Source organism: Phodopus roborovskii, unplaced genomic scaffold (genome assembly GCF_943737965.1).
Source record: "Phodopus roborovskii unplaced genomic scaffold, PHOROB, whole genome shotgun sequence".
Taxonomy (NCBI): Eukaryota; Metazoa; Chordata; class Mammalia; order Rodentia; family Cricetidae; genus Phodopus; species Phodopus roborovskii.
This window is the reverse complement of record NW_026126459.1, coordinates 13,017,693-13,044,271: the sequence shown is the minus strand read 5'-3', so window position 1 is coordinate 13,044,271 and position 26,579 is coordinate 13,017,693. Positions and strand designations below refer to the sequence as shown.

The following is a 26,579-nucleotide window of genomic DNA, read 5'->3' as shown; positions in this document are numbered from 1 at the left end:
TTCACTGGATACTTTCAGGGTCTGCCTTCCACTGACCTGGAAATGATATACTCCCTTTCCCACATTTGCCAGGCAGTGAAGTGCAAACCAGAGGGTATATAGGTGCTGAATACATGCATTTGGCCAGCACACAGATAATCTTGCTAGCCTGTACACTTTCCTGAGGTGGATAGTATGTACCCTAGGATGCAGGAGCACCTCTAGCATCCTAAAGACCTGGGGGCAGATGACAAAAGAGGAAGCCAGTCCCCATCACCTGAGTCCCATTTCCATACACTTCACAAAACGGGAGCTTCCAAAATTAAAATTTATTTCTCTTTCTAGGGAATGAATCCACGAGTGTGAGACAGAAGTACACAGCCAACCAGCCCTGTATCCCCTGACCAGCTCAGTGTTTCACCTGACTTGGCAGTCAACACAAAGATAATCAGAGTGGTCTTGGCCTTGCCAGGCTGTATAGTATGCCAGGAGCCACAGCCTGTACACATGAATGCTGGGTATACACAAGCCAACCATGGCCCTATATTTGTGGCCCATGGTGGGTCTACTACTGTCCACTGTGCAGTTTTGGGCATCCCACCTAATCCACAGGAATCAGGTCAAGGCCCCCCCCCCCCAGCACCAAGGGCAGCCAGGGAAGCAGGCTGATACCTGAGGCAGCCCCACACCACACTGAGCTGTTGTGGAATCTAGTAGCAGGGGCTGGCTTGGATCCCCAAAAGCTGACTAACATACACTGCCCACTTGGGGCACACAAATACGAATAAAAAGATTTCTTTGTCCTCCCTGGATTTAAGGCTTATATTTCCTGGTATTTGCTTCAGTTTGTTTTTTTCTTTGATGTCAGAATTACCTGAGTAAAAAACTTTTTGACATTAAAAAACAAAAAACAAACAAAAACCCCAAACCACAGACTCTCTGTAAGCAGAGATGCAGCTGGCAATGCCACATGCATGTCCAGGCCAGCCAAGGGCCCTACACACCCACAGGAAGGAACTACATGGACACCCAGCTCCCCAAACCCACAGTGAGATGCACTCGAGGCCAGATGCTCTTGCCAGCCAGAGCACAAGGCACAGTGAGGTAGGTAGAGCAACAGCTTGCCAGACCCATCCTGGGTTAGGCATGGGGCACTTCAGTGCCTCCCCTCAGCTTCTGGCCCTCTTAGAATTAGGCCACTGGGTCCTGACACCGTGGACGGCCCGATGACGGTGGGTGGCCCCTACAGTGTGTGTGTGGGGGGCTGCTGGGAAGCCTGAGCTCAGACAGTTAAATATTCTTTATTTGGGTGGGCTGGGCATAGGGAAGGTAGGGTAAGCCTAGCCTAGGCCCCCATAGGGGGTGGCTTGGATGCATCTGCACCCAGGGACATCCCTGGCCAGGTGGTGCCAGTTCCTTGGGAGCACCGGATGTGATGCTGAGGAGTAGAGCCCCTGGGTGTGGTCTCTTCTTTCCATGGTCCTTCTACCGGCCTGGCCGGGCCTCGCTCACTCTCTGGAGGCAGAACTGCGCAGCAGGCAGTGATAGGACCAGGTTCACGGTTCGACGGCCCATCCAGTACAGACTGTAGCCCAGCAGGCCAAAGAAGGCAGCCTTCACAGCTACCCGGGACACTCTGCCCGAGATGGATGGAGGGGGAACTCTATGGGAAGGAGAGGTATGGCAGGCTTGGCTGGAACGTGTACTCCCCAGGTCTTCCCATGTGTGGGTCACCACCGCGTGCGGTGCAGGGATTACAGGTGAGGTGGGGAAGGTACTCACGTCATAATCTCCTGTATGTTGAGGTCGGTGCTCCAGTTCTTCTCAATGCCAGGCACATGACCCATGCCAACGACACCCACAACCACAGATGGGACGCACTTCCTGGGCTCAGCTGTCAGGGGAGGGCAAAAGTCAGTGACAGGCACAGGGAGTTCTTGGGGAGTTCCCACCCTGGCCTGTCCATCACCATCAGAGGCGCGGGGGAGCTCAAGTCGCCGTGCAGCTTGACGCAGCATATAGGTCAAATAGACATCACGCTCTGAGACAATGGTTCGGTGCAAGTCAGGAAACTCTCCAATCATCTCTGCCATCATCTGCTCCAACAGGTCCTTCTGTTTGCAGCGCTCCACATCATCTTTGCTAAGGATAGAGGGCATGGTGCTCAGGGGGATGAACAGGTATTTGCTGGCAGACCGTGGTGAAGGAGACATGGGAAGCCTTGTGTTGTTGACTTAGGGTAAGGACCACAGCAGGTGTGGAATGTGGCATGAATAGGCCAGGGAGGCTGTCCTACCTGATTGGGTCCGACAGGAAGCAGAGGCCCCAGGCCAGCTTGACCTTCTGCCAGAAGGAGAGTGCAGCAATGGCCCTCTTAAAGGTGACTGGGATGGGCCGGTCACCCAGGTGGAATTTGCAGAATGGTACCTTGCTGGCCTGAGGTAGAGGCTGGATGTTAGGACTTGCGATGCCATGGGTAGCTGCCACCAGTCCCCAGCCTAGCACTTACCTCCTTGAAGGCTTCCCTGAATTCACCACCAGGGGCCATGCCTAGCTGTTCAGTGATGTGGGCAGATACCTTCAGTAGCAACATCTGCATGAGTCCAGACATGAGCCCATTCTGCAGGAAGAGGAACCATGTCAGCTTCATTGCACAGAGTGAGCAAGGCAAAGCAGTATGAAGACAGCAGTGTGCCCTTGAGCTAGGCTCCAACCCATGACTATTCTCAGGCCCCTTCCAGTGGCCAGGGGCAGGCAATCCTAATACTAGAGAAGGGTCAGACAACAGCAGGCCATCTTGGCTTCAAGAATCATTCAAATGTGTTTCCTCTGGAAAAGTTTTCTTTATAGGATGGTCAAACATGTTGAGAATGAGCTACTATTAGGGACTACCTGACCAGGTATCTGAGGCACAGGCTGATCCTGAGCAAACAGGCTGGAGTCCAGCACCTTACAGGGATGCCTAGCATCCACAGTGGCCACTAGCTGCCTCTGGTCTGGCCCTGGGCTTAGGTGGGTCAGTATGCTGAGACTCCCCCCACCCCCCACTCCATATGGTTGAGATAGCTGGCCCTTCCTTAGGAAGGTCACATGAGCTGCTGCATAGATTGCCTACTCTGTGCCCTCCCCAAGAAAGTCTGGCCCTTGATTCAGGAGAGTACACTGTGAAACCTGGCGATAATTTTTTATTTCTTCCCAAGACAGGGTTTCTCTGTGTAGCTTTGGAGCCTTTCCTAGAACTCGATCTATAGACCAGGCTGGCTTCGAACTCAGAGATCCGACTGCCTAAGCTTCCCAAGTGCTGGGAATAAAGGCATGCGCCACAACACCTGGCTTTGAGACCTGATGATAATTAATCCAATAGGAGTGTTCTTATTTACCTGACCTGGGGGACAGACCGCAAAGTCTAGGCTGACCATGAGATTTAGGTGGGGCTAGAGGATCTTGGTTTTTTGTTTGTTTTGTTTTGTTTTTCTTTTATGGGTCTGTTTTTAAAATTGCAGCCCTGGCTGGCTTGCAACTTGCTTTGTGTACCAGGCTAGCCTTGAACTCACAGAAATCCATCTAAATCCATTTTGCCTCCCAAGTGCTGGAATTAAAGCTGTGCGTTACCATGCTTACCTTGTGGGGGTCATGGGTCAGACTATACCAATTGACTACTGGAGGAACTAGAGCTGATAAGGTCAGTTGTGCCCACAAAGCCAACCCACAATAAAAACTGAACACCACGACAGCTTCCTGGTGGGCAGCACCTGTATATGTTATCACACACTGTTGCTGGGAAGACTAAGTGCTACCTGAGACTTCTTGAAGGGATAAGAAGCAGCAGGTACCAGCCTCCTCCCTCTATTGCCCTTCACCCAGGCCCCAGCCAGCTGTATGGCTCTTCTTCCAGTGGAGTATAAACCCTCTGTTGTAAGGAGGGTGCATGGGAGTTGGGGACAGGGGCAACAAATGACTGGTATTAAAACCACACCTGAATGAAATGTTGACTTCTCTTAAAAGTATCCAATAAAGGTTTATGGTGACATCCCTTACATGGGAGATTCCAGAGTAAAAAGTGCTCAGCATGTCTGGGGACACTCACATGAGACTTTAACACTTGTTTCCCTCAAACAGCTGGAGCAGACATGCCTAGTGTCCTCTGAAAACCAAGAACACCAAGAGGTGCTACTAAGTGTTGCTTCTCCTAGCCCTGAGGGTCAGCCTGCGGCAGCGTGGAACATAAAGGTCATACAATGCTCTGGCCCACCACTTCAGCCAAGCAAAACAGGTGTCAGCTCTGTCCTGTCCCTACTTTGTGGAGAAGCCTTACCCACCTCCTCTTCCAGCCTCTAACCTCTCCTGAGTGAGAAAGTGTGCTTGCAACCAGGGTACTACAGCAATGACCAGAAGGCTGGCCCAGTGAGGAGCCTGCCTGTCATTGGCTCAAAGGAGACTCTGGGCTCTTAGTCTTGGGCCCTTCTCTACAGGGCAGCAGCTTCAGAGCCTATAGGCCACTCATATGCATACCTGCTTGACAGCCTGTTGCAGCTTCTCCAGGCTGACCTCCCTGGCCTCTCGTAGCAGCGTTCTCTCGTCCATCTTCAGCATGGACACACGGTACTGACAGAGTTCCACAACTACCACATCGGGCTGCACCTCCCGGATAGTCTGTAAACCAAGGGCCACACTCCAATACACACACCTCATTGGACACTCCACACTGGACAAGGAGCCCCACACCAGGGGGCAGCCAGTGCTAACAGCTTATGTGGCTTCAGTGGCAAATTCTAAAGAAAAAAACACCCAAAGAAAACCATGGGACAGCTTTACTTGTTAATATGAAGAAGCATAAGGCTTTGAATTGGGAGCAGGAAGCACTACTTATCATTCCTGGGGGACTCCAGAGTCAGAAATGCCTGCTGCACAATTCTTGCCTAGTTGCCCTGGCCTGTGCTCCTGGAGTACAAACTGGCAGATGCATACTGATAAAGGGGCAAGTGCTCACCTTCACCACATCCCGCTTGCTATCATCACTGAAGTGAGCAGTGCCCACCACATATACCCTACTCCCATCCTCAGCCACAAGCTGGGTCACTGTACGTGGAAGGTTGGGCCGCTCACGCCGTCGCTTCAGTTTCATCTCCAGCAGCAAGTTGAAGGCATCCACATCAGCTGTAATAACAGCAAAAGCCATGGTGGGCTGGGGCCTGATGCCAGTGTGCAGCTGCCTATCAATGGTTACAGATCCTTCTAGGTCCTCAGTGAGAACTGACACCCATTGGACACACAATCTCTGGCAGGCAGCGTACTCCACACAACTGGCTTAGCCAGATGACCGGACGAGCCACCTGACCACATCTGTGAGCAGAGTACTGTCTCAGGGGCCTGGGCAGGAGCTCTCTGCTCACCCTTAACTAGACCTAGACAGGAGAGTGCTATGGATGGGGAAAAAGAGGGATGACCAGGTGTTCCAGAGGTGTCTCCTTCATGGATATGGCTGACTCAGGAAGCAGAGGCTCTGTGCAGGTATATGCTGCAGCTAATTTCAGGATATTATATGGCACCTGAGTGAAGTGAGGGATTCCTGATGCCTTAACTCCCCCTGCAGCTGGGCAAGGCCTGACTGTCCCACCCCATCCCTGGGACCCAGTCCTGAAGGAAAACATACAGATGTTTTGAGGGACTCCAGAAGGCACCCTTGGCACTGCTTCTGAGGCCCCTGATGTTACCACGGGTTCCATATCAGCCTGCAGAGGAAGAATTCAAGTAAGTGTCTAAATACTTAAGCTCCACTCCAAAGGTCAGGCACACTCCAGACCTATTGTATCTCCCTAGCAAGCCTAAGAGTGGCCATTTGCCTCAGGCCTTCTTCTCCATGGCAGTACTTTTTGTTGGACTCTAAAAACTCTAGTTATCAAGTTAAGTTTCTGTAGAGAAGCAGCTAAAGGGACCCAAGGTAGCCATACCAGTACCCTGACCCAGGTGTGTGCAGCAACAAAAAGATGGGTTGGGAAAAGGGTTGCTTAGGAAGATGTTCCATTACCTCAGCTTCCCTTACCTCTTGAGTTGGCTTCTCCTCTCCCTCCATGACTGGACAGCAGCTTCCTGGTTGATGTAGGATGCCTGAGGAGACAGATAGTTCTTATCCTGGGGCCCCAGAGACAGGATCATGGATCAGTGTGATAATAGGACTGGGTCAGTCTTGAATGACCCTCAGGATAGGGCCTTGGCCTTCCATTCCTATACTGTTGGCTGCTTCCTGCTAGGGACATGCTATTTGAGGTCTAGGGTGCTTTTGGGATGTGCCAGACTGGTGAGAGGCCAGCAGCCTCCTTGAGCAACAACATATGGATGGCTCTACGTAGGGCAAGTCTCTGTTACACAGAGACTCCCACCCACAACAGGTGCAGAGTGAAGCTAACCTGCATCTCTCTGAGGAGTTATGCTACTCCTCTGGGGTTATCGTAGGACACAGTTCTGTGGCTGCTAACCCCATGGTAGGAACCCCAGAGGTTTTGTGAGAAAGCCACTTCAAGGAAATCCTCCATTCTTTTTATAATGATAGCCACAACTGTTTGGCTATCAGCCAGATGGAAGAAGACTAATCAAGAAGACAGCAACCCGAGGAGCCAAGATAGCTTTTCTAGTTTAAAAGACAAAGAAGTCTAATATGGAAGAAACTATATTGTCATTGGGAGGCCCAGGGTTGGGGGTCCAGAGTGCTAGATGGTACAGGGAAGATATTTCCTACTTGGCAGCCATCCAGAAGGGACAGATTGCCCTGGAGCTAGAGTTACAGGTGGTTGTGAGGCACCTGATATAAGTATTAGGAACTGGACTCAGGTCCTCTGCAAGGGCAGTATGGTGATCTTAACTGCTGATCCTGCTGAGCAATCTCTCCAGCCTCCCCCCTCCCCCCCAACTATACAGTCTTAGTAAGGACATGTAAAGGCATTTCAATTCCATTTCCATGCTGATGAGTTTCATGAATTATAGAAGTTATTTCCTCAAACAAAATAAAATCATCAATCATAATGTACATACTACTTATAAACAATGTTATATTTGTTTTATATATATTGCTTTACCAAAGAAGTGTGTGTGTGTGTGTAAATATCACCCAGCCCACAGAAGTTGAGCAGTCCGGACAGGAACACTTAGCAGACCACAATGGTCCTAGGTGGAGAAAGCCCTTTAAAAAATGACAAGTGTACTGAAAAAAATCTGACCCCTGGGTGTAGTAATGTTTTTAAGAATTTTTATTACTATCAGGTATGTATATTTGTGTCTGTGTACATGTGTTTTGCACACATGAGTACAGTACCCACAGGGGAGACATACTCAGAAGCCAGAGTACTGTGGCTGTAAGCCACTAGAGATCAGACACCAGTTCTTCTAAGAGCAGCACTTATGGGGAGCAGTGGCACACATCTTTAATCCCAGAACTTGGGAGGCAGAGGCAGACAGAACTCTCAGTTTGAGACCAGCCTGATCTACAGAGGAGTTCTGGACAGCTAGAGCTCTATAGCGAAACCCTATCCCTAAAACATAATAAAATAGCAGCACATTTTTGTAATGTTAAGGAACTAGAACACTTTAGTTTTCCTTCATCTACAGCAAGAAATGGTGATTCTGTTTTGATGTGTTTGAGTGCCTCAGTAATGTGTACAGATGGAAATGTGTCCTGGAAAGAGCTGTGTCAGAATGGGCGTATGGTAAGGCAGTGGCATACCATGTTTACCTGCCACCTTTGTCTGCACAAATCACAGAACTTTCAGCCCCTACCCCCAGCCCTGCATCTCCTCTGGTCCTCCGGTTATAAATGTGATTCAGGTATCTCTCTGGGTATAGTCAAACCTCTAATGCTGTGGTCAATATTAAAATGGGGGCAGGCAATTCTAAGCACTAGGAGCCTTTTGAAAGAGGAACTGGAGCAGGGCCAGGAGTTACAAGGAAGAAGGCAGCAGAGGCCCTGAGATAGCCCCTGAAACCATGTGCTCCTGGCCTTATGGAGCTTCTGGCTTTTATAGGGGCAAGCAGCATTTACCACAATGTTCTGGCCTAGGGTCCCCCTTCTCCCTAGTCTGGAACCTGTCCCATAATGCACCCTGGACATTTTATATAAAGGTCAGCACATCAAGGAAGTGCCATTGCTGGCTCAGGGCCTGAGCATAGCCAGGACGACAGTAAATCCCATGGCATCTGCTCATAGTTTAACCCTAGAGGTCTCCTTTCATTAACAGAATCAAATGCTTCAAAGAAACAGTAACAGGGAGATATGCCAGGGCAGCTCAGGAGAACTTGCTTTCAAGGACAGTGTAGGGACTGTCTCTTCCACCCCATGAAACTCCAGACAGGGGCAGGGAGTGTAGCTCAAACAGTGACCAACAGTGAAAAAGGAGAGGATCACATAGAAGCAAACCAGTAGTACAAACAGTGGCACCAGGCTGCCAAAGCATGAAATGAAAACTTAAAACATCCTGTATAAGTGGGCGGGCCAGCCAGAGACTTCAACAAATGGGAAAGGACCACATCATCTCTGCCTGCCCTGCCCTTTAAGAGGTTTGCAGTTAGCTGGGTAGATCTATCCTTCAAAGCTTGCCTAGGGTGCCTCTGAGCCTTTGAGGGGTTTAGAAGCCACCAAAGCTTGCTGTGGAGAGTCCCTGGCAGGACTGGTTTCACCTCCAGTCCTGTGGTAGGTGGAGGAGCCCACAGGCTGGTCAGGAGCCAAGCTCTGAGCCCTTTGATAGTCAGACACCCAAACACAGCACCAGAACCCTTTGTGGCTCCCAGCCCTAGGACACAGCCTCTCATGAAGAGCAGAGCCAGTAGGGAGAGGAGGTCAGGCAAGGCCACTGACACCCTCCTCTCTACCCCCACCAGCCAGAAGCCTGTGATCCTGAGTTCCTGCCACTATCAAATCTATGCATTTTGTAATCCTTTGGTTTCCTGCTTCTCGGTTGCGAGTTCATTGGGTTACTAGTACCTCCTCACCCTGCTCATTATTACTGACTGAGCAACTGAGACAGACCCTCACTTCCATCCAGTCACTAAGCATCTGCCACTGTACTTGCACTACACTTGCCATATGTCCTTTTCAGACATTTTCAAGCTATAAGAAATGACCTTATACTGCCCAACCTCCCCAGGGAACAAATCTCTTCATAAATCCCCAGTTGTTAGCAAACAGTTTCCAGACTGTTCCTGGCTAAGACCACACTGTAAGCTTTTACAGGGTAGTCAGAGAGCTGGGATTTCTGTCAAACAGGCCTCCAGCCAGCTCTCCCTGCTGAGCAGGACTGTGGGTGACACTTCCAGGTCTGCTACTGACCCGGCAAGAGGCTTCTACATACTAAACACCACAACTTTTAGCATCTACTAAATTTCTAGGAGAATGACCTTTGAAAATTTCCAGCAGTCAGTGGCTTTAAGAAAGAAAATGCTGGCTCAAACGGCAGGAAAGGCCCATTCTGGCAGGGCTCACAGGGAGGTCAAAGTAACCAGAGGTTCTGCATTGGATCCAGAGCCATTTCAAACATGCTTCCCACCTGCTCAGCCCCACAGCTGTCTCTCTTCTGGATCCTATTAATATGAACTAAGTTTCTTCTATCCAAATTCATATACTGAAAATCTAAGCCTCAAAGTAATTGCACTTCAATTGGCAGAAGTTTTACGAGGTGACTGGATTCAGATGAGGCCATAAGGCAGATCCCATGATGGGATTGGTGTCCTCATAAGAGACACTAAGCAGCTATGGGAACACAAAAATCATAAGAGACACTAAGCAGCTATGAGAACACAAAAATCATAAGAGACACTAAGCAGCTATGAGAACACAATGAGAAGGGGCCTCTTCAAGGCAGGCAGTCTTCATCAGCAACCCAAAGACTATAGAATTCGACCTTGGACTCCCAGCCTCTAAATGTATGAGAAATAGACGTTTGCTAAATTTCTCAATCCACAAAATCCTGTTACCATCCCGAGTTGACACACCCATCAAGCCCTTCAATCTCTGAAAAACTGCTTCTCAGATGGCAGCTTGGCTTCCTACCACTGGTCAAAAGCTGACCGCGACCAGATGGAGTATCTAGACAAGCCATCATTGACTACTCAGAAAACCAAGAAATAACTGGGTGTGCAAAAGCCTTGGCCTCCTCTTGTCCGTCTGAAGCCTGGGCACTGCCAGACCCAAGAAAACCTGCTCCAGCAACATATTTTACCCAAGTGTGGCAGAGCGGAGGACCGGAAGAGGAACCACACCGGAGGTGAAGAAGCCTTAGCCAGTCCTCCTGGGACCTAGTTTCTGTCCAGCTGGAGATGCCCCGTGGGGCTTGCAGGCTCCTAGTAGCCGACCCTTCTGCCAGGGCTCTGCTGGCATCCTGTCCACAGTATCCCGGTCACCGCAAGGCGAGCCTTTTTAGAGAGGCAAGGGGGGAGGCCCAGGGACAGCAGAGTCTCACAAGACCAGCGAACCTGCAGCCCCTCCGCTTGTGGAGGACGAAAGCTTGGAGACTACTCCACTTCTAAAGAAGCTCTTGACGTCCCAAAGCCAGCAGAGCGCCTCTGAGCGTCCCGGTTGTTTCTGGGATTCGCGAGCCCAAGAAAATCTACACCGTCCTGGGTCAGCCTGACCCCGGTGGGATGCGTGCCCCTGCGTGTCTCCGCAGTCCCCACCTGCAGCCCGCGCCCTCCCGCACGCGCCGTCGAGGCGCGAGGAGTCTCCGCCCGCCCGCCCGGCCAGGCCACGGCGTACCGAGCGAGGCGGCGGCGGCGCTCCTCAGCCGGCCTCCATGCGCGCGACGCCGGGCTGACGGGGTGGGTCGGGGCGGGGCGGCCGGACGGGCCGGACAGGCCGAGGGTGCGGGCCGCACGGCATGCCGGGAAACGCCTCCCAGGGCCGCGCGCGACAGAGACCCCGCCCCCGCCGGGTATAAGCGCCGGGCCCCGCCTACCGGCCGGACGCCCCCAGGTCCTAGAGCGCAACCCGAAGCAAGCTGCAGGGTGCTATTCCCACAGCCAAGTCTGTGCAATGGGGCTGCGTTCTTTAGGCATCCGCACCATGGCCTAGCGTCCAGGGAACAGTAAGCAGCACTGGAAAGGGACAGAAACTAGGGATCGTATGATGTGCCCTTAAGGCTTCCTTGGAGGATCCCAGGCCAGCTGGAGAGGCACAAGGGCAGGACTAAGGAGCAAGAAGCTGGCCCAGTCAGCCACCTAGGCCATTGAGTTCCGCTGCATGTGACAGAGTCTGGAAACTGCGGGGTCTCTGGGTGAGCAGGGTCCCAGTGACAGGCTCGCCAGTGCCCAGTTTGGTAACCCAGACCTCAGGGTAGCCATTCTCCAACTACATCTTGGAACAGCACTAGGAACAGGGCCACTCAAGCCAGGTCTTCAGGCTGTACAGGGCTGCTGGTCCTCCTACCCAATGGTGAACGGATGGGAGGAGCCAGGTGGACCCAGAGTGGATATTTCATTTGAATGCGGCAAGATAAGCTACTACGGAGATCAGAAAGGGATGACCCAGAGCAGGTCCTGATACAGACCCTCCAAAGGGGAAGTAAGCTCTGCCCAGTTCTCAGCTGCCCCATCCAGCCCTTTCAGATTCCAACAGGGAAAAGGATGCAGCCCTGGCCCTGGGTTTTGGAGACTCTCCCTTTGATAATGGCTCTTCTAGAACCTGGCTATTGTGGGGGAGTTAACCCTCTAGACCAGGCAGGGTTCCTGCCAGCAGGCATTATACGAGGGGCCCACATGGAGATGACTGGCAGCTATTTGCAGCTCTACTGGTCACCATCTCCTCCACACAGCTTGATTTCCTAAAGGGCCTGGCTTCCAGGTAACTCTGCCTTCTTTGTTCCTTTGTGACACATATCTTTGTTTTGGGGGACTTGGATTTGTCCCTGTTGTCCACTATTTTTATGCCTATGCTTCTTGGTCACCTCGCCACTTCTGGCCTCCTCAGCCACATTCACAAGGTTCAGCAGAAGGCAGGGATGGGCTAGAGTCGCGACTGCCAGCCCCACTTCACTTGCTCACAAAGCGTAATGAGATTGTTCCCCCCAGTACCTGTACTGTTTAGTTGAAAATCTTAGTGCTAGGCTAGTGTCAGGAAGGGGCCTGGATTCCAGTCTTGGATGGCTGGGATATTTCTCAGCTGTCCTTTCCTGTGGGCAGACCATAGTGCCACCTCCTGTTTGCCCTGCCTAGAGAAAGAGGGGAGGAAGAAGGCAGAGGCTGGGGTGACATTGTAAGTAAGATGCCAACCTTGAAGTGCCAGAAATCTATTTTGGCTAAGTGGCTGTTGGGGGGAAGAAGATGAAAACCAGAGTTGCCCTCTAATCTGCTAGTGTCTGCAGGGACCAGAAATAGGAAATGGTGTCTGGGGGGACATGTCCAGTCATACTGGCAGGAAAATTGGCAGATCCTCAGCCGGTAGAGCCCAGGTCTCTCTCTCCTATTATCATAGGCTTTGCTTGGGAGAATAGCATGCTAGCTTGAGTTCTACCTTCCAACAGCTGCTCCCAAGTGTGCTTTTTGTTCAAGCAAGTTTTGTTCTGCCACAAGGTGAATGGGTGACTTATCACAGAGCTGGCCAAATGGAAGGCCCCTTCATTCAGCAGAGCAGCCACTGGAGGGGCTTTTTGAGGTGAGCCATGCAGGGAGCCAATGCAGATGAGGCTTGCCGGGAAAGTGTTCAACATGTCCAGAGGGGCCCAGAGCCTCCAGGAAACGATAAGGAGCTTTCTGAAGTCATTGTGAGTACACAGAGTAGATGGCCTTCCTGGTTCCCAGGTGGCTTTGAGGGGTGTGGTAAGGAAAGATTGGGTTTGAAAACAGCATAGACAACCTGAACCATAGAAGTAGAGCTGGGGCAGAGGCTAGAAAGGGAACCCTAAGTTAGCAAGGGGCTCAGCCTTGTGCTGACCCAGGGATCACAACTATTCTTCAGGTCCCTGGCCATCTGCTCACAGGAAAGTAGATGGGAACATGGAGCCAGAGGACACTTCTGAGGAGTAAGGTGACAGTATGCCCAGTACCCACCATAGTGTCAGCTTCAGCAGAACACTGACTTGAGCCCCTTCTCAAGAAGCAGCCTCTTGAAGGTCAACTCCATCACACCAACCTCTTCCACATAGGACTCTTCTGAGAGGTCCCTCTAGTCTTAATCCAATAATAGAGTCGAGAAGTAGCTGCTTTATTAACCTTGGTTCTCCCAAAGAGCCAGCCATGGGCTCCAATGGACCCAGCCTCTCCCAAGTCTACTTCTGCTCTGTATAAGCTCTGGAGCAGCATGCCCAGCAACTGTTTGGACATTCTATGGTCAGTGGCACTTGCCTTCATGAACAGGGAACCAGGGCTTATGAGGAAAGTATAGCAGCTGAACTTAATAACACACAGACCAGAGGTATTCTAGGATCTGAGCGTCTCTCCCCCTGAGCTAAGCCTCTGGGTGTTCAGGCTAAGCTGAGGTTGTGGGGAGTGGGTATAATACATGCAGGGTGGACTATATACCATGTGCAGGAGGCGAATAGATATTGTGAGCAGAGAGGGCCAGGGATCAGGAAAGAGGCCAGCAGCACCTTGAGTTTTCTTTTGTTAATTTAGTGGCCATGCCTGCTCATTGTGAAGGGGCCAATTTATAGGTGTGGGCCATGGCATCAGGGCTTGTCTTCTCCAGAGAAGCAAGCAGCCTGAAGGGAGCTAGCTGTTCTCCCAGGGTTCCTTTGGGTCTCAGAAGCCCCTCCCTAAATGTGTAGGAATGTTGAGTACTGCCCTAGAATGCCAGGGACAGTGGGCAGCATCAGCTTAGGGTGGCCTTTCTGAGGACAGGGTGCATTTTCTATATTGTATTGTTTGTGGTTTTGGTATGACTTTTGAGACAGGGTTGCACTATGTAGCCCTGGCTGGCCTCAAGCTCAGAGAGATCTGTAAGGTGTTGTAGGAAAAATCTTACTTGTTGCAGAGATCTGCCTGTCTCTGCCTCTCAAATGCTGGGATTAAATGCTGTGGTGCCATACCTGACTATCTTATATATTCTGAAATACTGACCTGGGAGCTTTGCTGGCTCTGAACAGGTGGCTGTCTTTTAAGGCAGGCCACTCCCCAGAGCTGGCAGGTGACACCATGTGCAGTGCCCATCACTATCCCTTCCCCACAGTCTGGGCCACTGTCCACCTGGCCCAGTCACCCCAAGGCAGGAATGAGGCACAGCTGTGAGTCCAGCACTCACAGCAGCTCTCCATATGGATGATTCTGTCTTCCACTTGCCTGACCTGTTCCTTCCTATGGATGCCCATAGACTTGTCTCCCCCTCACCGCCTCTGCCAGAGCCTCACCCCGGTGCTCCCTGGTGTGGCCCTGTGTGATGTGGGATGTCCCTTCTATTGTCTTTGAACAAGAAACACCTTTCCTATGGCAGGTATCTGAGCTGGAGGTGTGACTACGTGATAGAACACTTGCCTAGCATATTTAAGCCCTGGGATTGGCCCCCAGCACCCCCCACAGACTGTGGTGGCAGCTGCAGCAGCAGAGGACATGGGAACATTTTGCCTTGCCCACCTCAGGGTTGTCTCATGGCTAGTTAAGGGCTTTTTGGAGGCACAAGCCAGGCAGAGGTGGCTGTTCTGATCTGATCTGAGCCCCTCTCTTTTGATATACAGCCTATACCCCTGAATGTCCATGACTTCCTCAGCCACCTGTCTTCAAGGATTCTCTTGTTCAGACCTACACGGCCTGAGGACATGTGACTCTATTGGGCAGGCTTTGTCTCACTGAACCCTGGGCCTGAGGTTGAAGTCCTTTTGTGGACCCTCTGATGAACATGGTAAGTGCATCTGACCACAGCCAGGACCTACCAACCAAGAGCCCTTCCTGGATCCTGTCTGCTCTGTGGTCCCTGGTAATATACTTAACCTGGCAAGCTGTATGTGGTGGTCTGAAGAATGGCTCCTGTACCCTCATATCTTTGAATGTTTGGTTCCCAGCTGGTGGATGTTGAGGAAGGATTTGGAAATGTGGCTTTGTTGGAGAAGGTGTGTCACTGGGGTGGGCTTTGATGCTTCCTGCCTGCAGATCAGGATGTAGCTCTTACTACTGCCCCTGTGCCATCTGCTTCTGCTGTGCTCCCCACCATGTTATGGACTAACCCTCTGAAACTATAATCAACCCTCCTGGTTAAATGCTTTCTTCTTTAAGTTACCTTTGTCATGGTGTCTCTTCATAGCATTAGAACTAAGATACTATATTCCTCCCCAGAGAGCTCTCTTTAGTATTTTGTCCTCCCACAGGCCCACAATCCAGCACCCCATGGACCCCTCCTCACACTTTTGGGTGGAGGTCTGATGCTCTTGCTGGCCCTGCCTGCTGTGTCCCAGTTGCTTCAAAAGATGCCCAGGTGTGGGTAGTCAGCACTAGTACAGGGAGGCAGGGCCTCAAAACACAGGGAGTTATCAGAATAGTATTTATTGATATGCTCAGTGCTACCTTGTTAATACTTCGTCACGTGGCGCGTGGCTGAGGTAATAGGGGTGGGGCCAGTGGGGCCTGGACTCCCATGGGAAGCAGCCCAGCCAGCAGCTGGGGACCCGGGAGGGGGATGTGGTTATTGCGTTATATTCCCTCCCTCACTTGCACCCTGGTGCCTATGCCTGCTCTCACCCACTGCTCACGTGGGTGCCACTCACACACTCACACACACCACTCAGGCTCACTCACACGGCGCCTGTCCCCAAGTTGTTCACGAGCTTGCTTGTGTCTGGGAACTGTGCCCTCTGGCAAACTCAACACTCAGTCAGGTGCTTATACCCACACCTGCTTAGTTGCACTCTTACACCCACCTGTGCTTGTGGCACTCTCACGCCCTTCGCTTTAAATGCACCCTAATTCTCCTGATGACAGGTAAGCTCATCAGTTACAGTAGTCATAGTTAAAGAAAGTGTGTGTCAGGGTTAGGAGGAGAAAGTGCATGTCGAGTGGGACCTGGGGCAGCCCTCGTTCCTCCACCTGAAGGCATCAGGTCTCTATGCAGGGGCCAGGCCCTTAAGAGAGTGACCCCTAGGGTCTGTCCTGAGGCCATTGCTGCCTTCCTCAGCATCCTCCTCACACACCCTAGGCTAGGCCCAAGTAGGTCTGCTGAGTCGTCTCAGCACACAACAAAACCCACGAAAATAAACTCTGCCTCTTGTGGCCCAGCTCACAGGGGGCGCCTGATGCTGGGATGGGCACCCTAGACCCCCACCTTGTACTCTAGCCCCAGCTTGCACCTGTGGATGCCATGGTGAGCCATGGTGGAAGGAGTGCTGGGCCCTGTGGCATGCAGACAGGAGGCTGGGGGTGTAGGCAGTGCTGGGTGAGCAGAGGTCCCGTCTACTCAAGGCTAGGCTCAGCTGGGCCATCCCTGTCTCATGCAGAGAGTTTTTGGCGGCCTGGGAGGTCCTGCCCCTCAAAACTCCACAGTACTCACAACTGTTCTTGGCTCCTCGAAGGTGGCGATGAGTATCTGCTGGGGTGGCGGAATGGTGAGGAGGTCACCCATGTCTGAGGGTGCACAGGGACCTCCTTCCTCCTCTTCCCGGGCCTCATACAGCGTGCTGATGTGGAGCAGGGGGTGAGTGGCATTTCGGCTCAGAATGGTGAGGGGGTCAGTCTTGCCCAGACTGCCTGGGGATAGGGGGGCAGCAGCAGGAGCCACAGGGGGTGAGCAGACGTGAAATGGGCCCCCAGATGGAAGTCCTGGTAGGGCAGGCTCTGGGGGGTATGGGGTTTCCTTCTCGGGGGGTGGAGCATCTGCAAACAGGCAGGAACACAGGCATTTCACCATCTAGCTCACTCACTCCTGCAGCCCTCCCAGTGTCACCCATGGGACCTGCTGGGTCCTAGCCTCCATGGATGGCCACCATCCTTGCATTTAGCAGCCTGCCTGGCTGAGTCTCACTACCCAGGAATAGCAGTGCCATTTGCTGAAGTCCTCCCTCTCCCCGGCAGTGTTCACATCTGCCTGAAGCCCTTATTGACTTCATTGATGTTCCCTGGTGGTTGCAGTTCTACCTTTCCCATCATTCTGTCTTATGGGAGCATCCATATTCCTATTAGGCCAGTGCCTCACCTTAGGGGCAACCCATCAGCTGGCCCTGCTCTGACCAAGCTAGCCAGCTTGGTTGTCACCTTATCTATATGGCCTCTGGCTTCTTCTGCCCTGTGCCCTAGACACAGGGACTGCCAGTTTCCTGCTCAGGGCTCTCTGGGAATCTACATCCTGTGTCATCCCAACCTGCCTGGCTCCCTACCTTTGGTGGGTGCTGCAGCCAGGCCCAGCCCACATTCTTCTGTCTGGGACAGGAAGCCACCTTCTTGGCTCCGGGAGGCTGGGAGGGCAGGGGGTACTGCTTCAGTCTTGGCCTTCTTGGTACCTAGGATGTAGGGGTGCACATCCAAGGAGAAGTGACGGGTGTGTTTCTTGTCAGAGGCAGCAGGTGGGGCAGGGGAGGGGCCTGTATCACCTCCACTACCCTTGTAGTGGTGGGCAGCCCGGGCACCAGCATCCAGCAGCGGGGCAATAAGTGTGTCTGTGGCTGTTTTCCTTCGTACAGGCTTGGGCTTCTCAGCCTTGCTGTTTTCCACACGCATAATGGCCAGCTGCTCCTTGAAGGGCTGTGGCAGCGGGTTGCTGGTAGGGATCCACTTCATTTTCTTACGGGGCCGCTTGACCACCGGTGGCTCAGCAGAGCCATCAGGCTCTGCAGGGTTGATGCTGGGGTCCACAGTCTGGATACCTGAGTCCCGCACAGTGGGCGTGGTGTCATGGTTAGACTGAGCCAAGGCTGCCAGTAGCTGCCGCACCACGTTGTCATACATGAGGTCACTCTCATTGGTGATGAAGTCCAGCCGATTGAGGGACTTGATGTGGTCACGGTTCTCATTGCAGAACATGGCCAGGATGTTGATGTCGCAGAACTGTGAGCGGCGCCACTGCCGGCGCGTCTTGATGCCCACCTTGTGTAGTTTGTCAAAGATGAAGTTGCTCTTGCGGAAGATGAAGAGGTGGATTAGGTTGACGAGGATGATGAGGTTCATGAAGCAGAGTAGCACAATGTCCACACCTGCAATGATCCGCTGCAGTTGCACGGATGGTAGCTTGCAGTTGACACGCACCGTGGGCCCAGCGCTACCCACTGGCCCATCAGGTGAGGCACCCAGGGCACAGGTGAACTCATTCTGCTTCTGGGTGGCATAGTAGGTGCATAGGTAGGAGATGGGCACTACACTGAGCAGCAGGATAAGTACATGCCGTGCCAAGTACAGCTTGGCCAAGAAGTTGCTGCGGCCCCGGCGCTCCAGGTATTTCTCAAACAAATTCTGTTCAGGGCTCTTCTCCTTCTCAGCATTCTCAATGATCTCTCGCTTCTCACGCTCCGTGATGCCTGGCCCCTTGGACTGGATCTGTTTCTCAATCTTGGGGGCACGGCCCTCGGCTGCTCGGTGGTAGCAGTTGTCAATCTCTTGAAGCAGGAAATTGAGCTCAGAGGTGAGGCGCGTGGAGGCCAGGAACTCCCAGCCCAGTGCGGGCACATACATGATGGCGGCAAAGGCCAGCAGTGCGTAGGGCAGGAACTTGTGCTCAAACAGCGATGGCCACAGGCTGGCATCCACGCCGGGCAGCGCATCCCGCAGCTCTGTCCAGCAGTAGCCACGGGCGTACAGCGCCTGGTCACGGGTGAAGTTGTGCGGAGTGTAACAGTAAATTGGTTCCTCTGAGGGCAGAGAGGAGACATGGGCTAGGGCAAGAGGTGGGAGTGGCCTGAGGAAGACCAGGTCTTTGAATGAAGGGCATGGGATAGACCCGATCCCATCTCTGCTAAGACACTCCCCCTCCACCCCACCTCTGTGCTGGTGGCTGGGCTCTCTCTCATGTCCATGGAATCCAAAACCCCCTCCCATAGAGTTGCTTGCCTTATGCAGGGACCGCTGTTTCCAAATGGAACCAATCCCCTCGGGCCACTTTTCCTTCACCATGTCCTGACTACTGTATTGTGTGTATAGTTCCCATCCTTACAAGTGGTTAGCCAGGGGTTAAGACCTGCTTATATAAGCTGAGGAACTGACCAGTACTGTCTATCTAGTCTAGAAAGGCCACAGAGACTGTATGTGCAGGACAAACCAAGGTCTAGAGAGGATCGAGACAGGCCATGCTGACAGCTAGGGTTCCTCTTTCAGCATCCCACATGGACCCATTACCAGTTTATGACACTGGCTTTGCACTGCCAGGACTGGTGGCCTGAATGCTCCAATCTAGCCAGAGGCAGTCACAGAAATTCCATGAAGAAAAATTGCCTGTGACAGATGAAAAGGGTCTCACAAGTCTCCCTGTCCTGGAGGAAGGGAAATGTGGGGGCCTTGGATGCTGGTGGACACAGTGCAGTCTTACTGGCTGGACACATCTGCTACTGAAAACGAACAGCGGGCCTGTCTGCTCTTGTTCAAGTGGACACACATCCTGAAGCAAAGGATGTTACACATGCTTGCACCAGGCCATGATCAGTCTTGTGCTGCAATCTTATGCTTTTAATTTGTTTTCAGAAAACTTGGGGGCTCAACGCCCACCAGATTGGGTCATGATCCCTAGGTACCAGATCATGGCCACCTGTGGCATTAATCCAAACTGACTCCTTCTTAGCTATCTCTCTTACCCTCAAGACTGGCCCCAGGTCAGGTCAGCTAGAAGTCTCTCTGGCTCCAGTTTAAAGCCCTTCACCACTGATGAGATCAGGAACAGGATCTAACTGGCTGGTCTGTGTACGCAGCTTCAAGATAATGTAGATAGAGAGATGGCAGAGACCCAGCCCAGCTGGAAGACTAATTAAAGGTGGTGGAGGTGCACCCCTTTAATCCCAGCACTTGGGAGGCAGAGGCAGGAGGATCTCTGTAAGTTCGAGGTCAGCCTGGTCTACACAGAGTGTACCAGTATAGCCAGAGCTGTTACACAGAGAAACCCTGTCTCAAACTCCTCCCCAAAGTTTGAATATGAAGTTTCTCATATAGGCTCATGTGTTTGAACATTTGTGTCCATCCAGTGTTTTGGTAGGTTTGTGGCATCTTTGACAGGTGTGGGCCTAGATGGAAGCAAAAACTAGGGAAAGGCCACAGTGGGTATATGCACCTCAACGTGAATGAGCTATGCCAGGATCTCTCGCCATGGATAGAGCCATCCTAGCCATATGCCTTCTCCCCATGTTGGAATGTATTCCCTGAAACAGTGAACCACACCAAATCCTTCTTCTATTGGTCGTTTCTGCCACAGCAACTAGAAAAACAACCAACACAGACGTTAATCACAGTTAATGCTTTCATGGGCCCAAGAGGCAGGGGACAGAGACCCCACTGGCTGCAAATTCTTCTATCAACATTTAGGAATCTTGGCCCCATTCTAATTTGGCCTAGGACCTTGATCACCATTTGGGGGTATATATCCATGTCTACACGGCCTCACATCATGAAGGCTCAAAGAAGTTTAGGGCTCAGCAACTATCAGAACATAACCCAGTCAAATTTGTGCATCAAGGGCAGGGCTGATGTGGCCACTGATCTTTCTCATATGGTCCTGGGAAGGTATGGAGGGTTCCAGTAGAGGTGTGGGTGAACTAGACAGTGAGCCTTGCTTAGATGTCCAGGTACTGGGATCCCTTGAAGCTGGGGCCATAGTCAGGGGCTGAAGAGGAGACTACGGATAGTCAGGAAAAGCTGATCCCTTCAACCTGAGGTCCTGGAGGACAGGTGTCCAGGCTGGATGAGCTGGGCTCTGAGAAGAGCAAACAGGGGAAACAAAGGAATCAGCTCTCTTGGTTGAAAAAATGGAATTTTATTCATATATATATTGTCCTTACAGCTGATTCCTAAAGTCACAGAAGGGTGCATATTTTTTCTTTCTGGGAATTTGTCTCCCATCCTGTATCAAGCCCATCCCTATAGCCAGCAGAGCTGCAAGCTGGGCAAGCAAGGGGAGAGACCCCCATACTCCCAAGGGCACATCCAGTGGGGCCAACCTCCTCCTGCTCCATTGGCTTGTGTCTGCAGAGGCACATGGTGCTTCTGATGGCAAGGTTGATACCAAAGATCTAGAGGAGTGCAGGTCCTCAAGCAGGGCTGGCTATCAGAGGGTAGTGATGCTGTGGACTTGTCCTGCTGGGCCTGAACTGGGCAGGATGACAGGTATCCAGACATGGATGCTCTGCCCAGATACAGCAGCTGCATGGAGTTCTCTGTCTGAGGCCCCTCTTGTGGGATTTCCTAGGGAGGATGAGGTCTTGCCTGAGTAAATACAGGCACTCAAGGAGGAGACACAAACGCTGGTCCATCTCAATGCAGACAGGGCTATCTCTGTAGAGTGTTGCTGAGGGGTTCTTTCCCCAGAGGACAGTAATGTGTGTACCTGGGCTGCTGGACACCCTGCTGTTCATGGGAGTGTACTGAGATTCCTAGCCAAGGAAACTAATTGTCAGTCAAGTACTAGCTGAGACTGCCTACCCCATCACAGCGGCATGAAGTCAACAGCAGTCGTCACAGAGCACTAAGTGCTTGCTATAGCCTTCAGAAGAGAGCAGGTCCAAATATTGTAAGACAAACCTTTAGGGTTTTTATTTGGAATTCTGTGCAGGGTTGGGCTGAACTTGAGCCCTAGCCACATCTCCAACCTACTTCATGGGTCCAGCTTGCACACAGCTCAGCTCACTTATGCCTCTGTCATTTGTTGAAGGAAATCCTTTCAAGGGATCCCTAGTTTGCTGAGGCTGTTGCCTCTGGCCAGCCCACAGCTACCACTGCCCTCTCAGCTCCTCCTACCCCAGGACAGGTTCAAATCCTTCCTAAACTCTTTCATGGTGTAATGATGACCACATCTTGATTTCTGGACCTTGTGACTTTGTTCCATTGTGTAGTAAAAGTGACTCTGCAACAGGGATTAAGGACTTTATAGGAGATGATCCTGGATTACCTGAGTGGGACAATGTAGTCACAAGGGTCCCTTTCAAAGTTAGGCAGTGATAGACAGAGAAGGCCTGGGCCAAATAACATGATGCAGCTAGGTCCTGAAGACTTGTCACTAGAAGCTCTAGAAGGAGCAACCTGTCTGAAATTTATCCACATTGTAATATTAACCTCAGATTTCTGCAGAGATGTAGGACAATTGCTTTTCTTAATTTTTAAACTTGTGTGTTTGTTTATGTGTATGTATGTGGGTGTTATGTGTGCTGTGGCATGGGGGACAACTTGTGGGTATTGGTTCTCTCCTTCTACCATGTGGATTCCAGGATCAAACTCAAGTTGTTAGGCATGGGGGACAAGAATCTTTATTTGCTAAGCTGTCTCATTATCCTTGTTTGCCTTGTGGTGTGTGTCAGGTGCTGGGGATCAACCTAGGACCTCTAGTATGCTAAGAAAGTGCCTGGTGCCGAGCCACACCCTAGTCTTATACTTTGTTTGAAGCCACTGAATTTGCACTCGTTTGTTTCAGCAGTGTGGGCAGATAACAGGTGGCCCTGGCTTCTTGCCGGCTGCCTGCCTCATGTGTGTATGTATGTGGGGGGAGTACTCCATCCTGGTACTTCCTGCAGTGGTATGGGTGAATACTCCTGAGTGCTGCAGGCTTTGCAGGGGTGAGACCCATATGTGGGACACAAAGGGCTGACTTTCAGGGGCTGGTGTCTGAATGCCCCCCACCTCTCACAGGCCCACCATGAGATCCACCCTGCTAGATGGGATGCCCAGGGAAAGGCCAGAGGCCAGGAGCAGGATTGTCTATGCTTATCAGCACAGGGCACTTCCAGTTTTCCTTCTTTAAGGAAGAAAGAATGGGACACATTCTGGGTGATACCTCACTCATGTGAGCTAGATGGTCACACCCAGGTGATACCCACAGGTACCCCCAAGTACCTAGGAAGGAGTCATTGCTGACCTCCCAGGCTGGGTCTGAGCAATCTGGTGGCTCTTTGCTTTCTCCTGTTCCCTCACTTCTGGGCTTTGTGTACTAGCTCTCCACTCCTGCCTGAGAGGCAGGGGAACTATTTCACAGTAGCCCTGGTTCCATCACCAATTGGTCTCCAGACAGGAGCCCTCTGAGATTTTTCTGGGCTATCCCTACACCCTGTACTCTACCTCTAGCTCTACTGGGTGGAGAACAGCTGCACTGAGCTCAAGGAAATTCATTTTAGCATAGCAGAACACAATATAAGGAGGTCAGGCTCCTCCAGAGAGGGTATGCACACAGCACTGACATTCATGATTCAATGTCCCCATAGGCAGGACCTAGGTGTATGCAAAAAAAAAAAAAAAAAGGAGGGCCCCTTGTCACACTGGTCACAGTACTAGCAGTAGGGTGGCTGGCTTAAAACAGTAGACATATACCTCACAGATCTGGGGGCCAGAAGTTCAAAACCTTTCAGGCAGGCCCCACTCAGAGTCCTGGCACAGGGTTCTGAGTATGCACCTGTCCTATCTTCTCTTATGTTCTCACCGAGTGGTTCCCACACACTGACAGGAGAAGGAACCGTTAAGGTACCCTTTTCCTACACCTGATTCTCTTGTGTCTGAGGTCCCTGGATGCTTCTAGCTTCTGTGGGACAAAAGGATGATGAAGAGCCACAAGAAGTCACTGTGGTGTTCTGAATATCAATCAAAGTTAAGAGAAGCAGTCAATGCTTCAAAATTGTGCAGGAGGTCAGGGAACACAAAGGGTAGGATTAAGGCTGGTTGTTCACTTTCTCTATCCTCCCAGGAAAAGAGCAGACTTACTGGCCAAGCATTGCTGCTTGTCCATGCTACAGAGACATTAGGACCCCTCCTCATACTTGTGGTAGGACTAGCTTAGCAGGGGTAGATGGGCTCAGACATGTGGGCCTCAGGTGGGCACTTGCATTTCTGCAGGAAAGCACAAGGGGTTTGAAGGAACAGCTTCAGGATCCGGGCTGACTTGGGGATATCTTGGTGGTTCCAGGCCCAGCTGGGTGCAAGGTGTCTGGAGGCCTCTCAGGTGACAAGCTGGGCTGGCAGTGTCTGAGTATAGGCTCACATCAAGGAATCACCAAAATGACCCAGTCCACATCTGAGGCTGCCCTACTATGTGTGTCATAGGTAGAGCTGTGTCCCCAAGTGTCTGCTGAAGTCCTAGCCCTGTACCTGTGGACAGCTATAAATGATGAGAGAGTAGACTAGAGTAACGCCAACCCTTGTGATTCAAGGGAAGGATACAGACATGGGTCCCCAATAGACAGAGCTTGGGTGGTGCTGCTACAGGCCACAGATACCAGAGATGGTCTGCAGCTACCTGCTAACCAGGAAGAAAGGACCTTTGTCATTCTCTAGGGCGTTTAGAGAGAACTCAGGCCCCCCTCCACACCTGGACTTTGGGCTTCTTGCCCTCAGAACTCTGAAGTACATATCCGTTGTTGTAAGCCAGCCACCCCCATGGCTGACACTGTGACCAGCCTGGCCAAAGGCTACTTTATGCACACACTTGGGTGTGACTGGAGCCCCACTGTACCCTCATTCTTCTGTCTTGCTTATGGGGACCTTTGGTGTGCGAGGATGGAGACCAGGAGAACTTCCTTTACCCTTGGGGTAGTGCTAAGCAGTCTGAAGGATGCCTCCTCTCAGGCTGGACATCTCTAGGTCCTGCAGTTTCCTGAAAGGTGAGGCACCTGTGGAGGATGGTGAAGAGGCGGGTATCAAAATATCTGTTCTTGCTGCCCAGGAGCTGCAGAGGGTAAAGAGACCTGCATCTTTAGAGGAACTTTGGAAGTCTTCTCCCTGCTACAAAACTGGCAGGCACCTCTGCCCACAAATCAGACCTGTGTATGTGGATACCTAGGCTTGAGTCCTTGCCTCAGCTCAGCTCCAGGTGTGTGTGTGTCACCAGAAGGCAGCTCCCTGGTGCCTCATGTTGGTTTACTGCTCTGTGCTGGTCATGTTGCCTTAGGCAGGGCCCACCATGCATGTGCACTTTCCTGGGTATGACCACAGGCGCATCCACATGCTTCCTCTTATACCAGTCCCCCACTCCCCCAACACTTCAGCCTCTGTCTAGTCACCCTTTCCTGACTGTCCCATCTTCACCTACACAGCCTTTGCCAGCCAAGGGTGGCCTCTTGGGCCATCATTGCTCTTTGCCCTCCAAAGCCAGCCATGTCTGGCCTCTTCTGCAGAAAACCTTTGGAGGGGAGTACTTCAGAGCTTCTTAGGAGTACCCTCACTTTCCTATACTGTGAGCTCCATGAATCCCGTGAAGCATCATGGGATTTTCACTATCCCTGGTCAGTGGCTCTCAAAAATTTTCTTTCTCTGGTCCTCACTGGCTACTCCTCCAAGCCTCGGTCCACACTGACATTTTACAACTCAGACCCCATGTCCCATTGACAAGGCCTACTTTCCTCATCATGGTTTTGAGGCTGAAGAAATAGAAAGGCAAACAACAATAAAACAGAGGTGGGCTCTCCAGGAGGCCCTGTCTCGCTTCAACCCCTCATGCCAGACTGAGGTGCTGCCCAAGGTCTGTGAGAGACCTGAGGGCAATGCCTCTCTGCCTGGCCAGGTGGGTGCGGTCCAGCTGGAGCTAGCTGCTCGGCGCAGCGAGCCAGCGTGCTCAGAGCGCTGGGCGCTAAACACCTGCGGACGCGCGCCCTGCCTCACCTGCGAAGTTCTTGGTGAAGACCAGGGTGACCAGCAGGATGGGTACCAGCACGGTGCCGATGGTAACCACGCGGTCGAACGGCAGTTCCAGCTTGAGCTGCAGCAGCAGCGCGGCCAGCGCGCCAGCCTTGTCGTCCTGCGAGCCAGGCAGGATCAGCTCCCTCAGCTTCTCGCCCGCCAGCAGCGCGGTCGCCATGTCCGCCGACTGCTCCAGGAGGTGGTGCATGGGGGGCGGGGGCGCGGCCCGGCGGGGTACGGGCGGGGGGCGCGGGCAGGGCCGCGCGCCAGAGGGCGGCGGGGGGCAACGGAAACTGAGACTGCGGGGGTGCAGGGCGCGGGGCGCCGGAAGGGGGATGTCAGCGGGGATGCGGTGGTGCTCGGGGGTCTGCCACCCCGAGAGAGGGGTCGGGCTGCCAGGGCGCCGGGCCGCCGCCGCCCCCTCCGTGCGCTATAGCCGGCCCGCGCCCTGCGTCCCTCCCGGGGGCGGCGGCGGCGCTCCTGCCTGGGCCGCGCGGCCCGCTCCCGCCGGGGAGGGGGGCTGTTTACCTGCGGCAACTCCGCGGCGTGGCTCCGCCCCCAGCTCCCCCCCCAACCTGCCACGTAGCTGCGGCGTTGGCGATGACTTTGCAAAAAAAAAAAAAAAAAAAAAAAAAAAAAAAAAGGAAAAAAAAAATGAAAAATTAAAAGAAATTTAAATGAAATGAGAGTTCATAGAGACAATTAACTAGCATCAGGGTTGGGCTGAGCTTGGGCTCCCCTAGCCCTGGGCACTGAAAGGTGCGGACCGCCCACTGTGGAGTCAGATCGTGCCTGGTGGCCTGAGGTTTCTAGTTCTACACCTCAGCTCTCTTGCTACTCACCTGGCCCCGGTCCCCCTCAAGACCGCAGAGCTGCTCTGTGAGGTGTCGCAGACAAGGGCAAGGAAACCTGACCCCCCCTCC

At 52.4% G+C, this 26,579-nt stretch overlaps 2 protein-coding genes across 5 annotated transcripts; both read right to left on the bottom strand.

Annotated features, from left to right (window-relative positions):
* Nucleotides 1–293: 293 nt before the first annotated feature.
* On the bottom strand, nt 294–10,824 carry Trabd (TraB domain containing). 3 transcript variants are annotated; one of them, XM_051189591.1, is made up of 10 exons: nt 10,718–10,824; nt 6,023–6,087; nt 5,633–5,711; nt 4,970–5,136; nt 4,492–4,632; nt 2,489–2,599; nt 2,276–2,415; nt 1,949–2,121; nt 1,762–1,873; nt 294–1,642 (listed from the first exon to the last, which is right to left on the bottom strand). In XM_051189591.1, exons 2-10 carry the CDS (start codon nt 6,050–6,052, stop codon nt 1,465–1,467), a joined length of 1,131 nt encoding a protein of 376 aa, XP_051045548.1. In that variant the 5' UTR covers nt 6,053–6,087; nt 10,718–10,824; the 3' UTR covers nt 294–1,464. The 3 variants fall into 3 exon arrangements, with proteins under 3 accessions (XP_051045548.1, XP_051045550.1, XP_051045549.1); XM_051189593.1 differs by lacking the exon at nt 10,718–10,824 and adding an exon at nt 10,639–10,704; XM_051189592.1 differs by lacking the exon at nt 10,718–10,824 and adding an exon at nt 10,185–10,345.
* Nucleotides 10,825–15,410: 4,586 nt separating this feature from the next.
* Nucleotides 15,411–26,210, bottom strand: Panx2 (pannexin 2). Of its 2 annotated transcripts, XM_051189590.1 has the most exons (4): nt 25,639–25,787; nt 20,120–20,263; nt 17,250–18,713; nt 15,411–16,749 (listed from the first exon to the last, which is right to left on the bottom strand). In XM_051189590.1, exons 3-4 carry the CDS (start codon nt 18,535–18,537, stop codon nt 16,406–16,408), a joined length of 1,632 nt encoding a protein of 543 aa, XP_051045547.1. In that variant the 5' UTR covers nt 18,538–18,713; nt 20,120–20,263; nt 25,639–25,787; the 3' UTR covers nt 15,411–16,405. The 2 variants fall into 2 exon arrangements, with proteins under 2 accessions (XP_051045547.1, XP_051045546.1); XM_051189589.1 differs by lacking the exon at nt 20,120–20,263 and having other exon boundaries at nt 25,639–26,210.
* Between the last annotated feature and the right edge of the window lie 369 nt (nt 26,211–26,579).

Bases quoted from the DNA above. Each gene is read 5' to 3' on its own strand.
- Trabd (XM_051189591.1), bottom strand. From the start codon at position 6,052: ATGGAGGGAGAGGAGAAGCCAACTCAAGAG. The intron at 5,137-5,632 runs GTATGTTTTCCT...CTGTTATTACAG, and splicing joins TGGAGTCCCTCAAAACATCT to CTGATGTGGATGCCTTCAAC. The intron at 1,874-1,948 runs GTGATGGACAGG...CTCCCCTGACAG, and splicing joins GCTCCCCCGCGCCTCTGATG to CTGAGCCCAGGAAGTGCGTC.
- Panx2 (XM_051189589.1), bottom strand. From the start codon at position 25,864: ATGCACCACCTCCTGGAGCAGTCGGCGGACATGGCGACCGCGCTGCTG. The intron at 18,714-25,638 runs GTGAGGCAGGGC...CTCTGCCCTCAG, and splicing joins CTTCACCAAGAACTTCGCAG to AGGAACCAATTTACTGTTAC. The intron at 16,750-17,249 runs GTAGGGAGCCAG...GCCTGTTTGCAG, and splicing joins GGCTGCAGCACCCACCAAAG to ATGCTCCACCCCCCGAGAAG.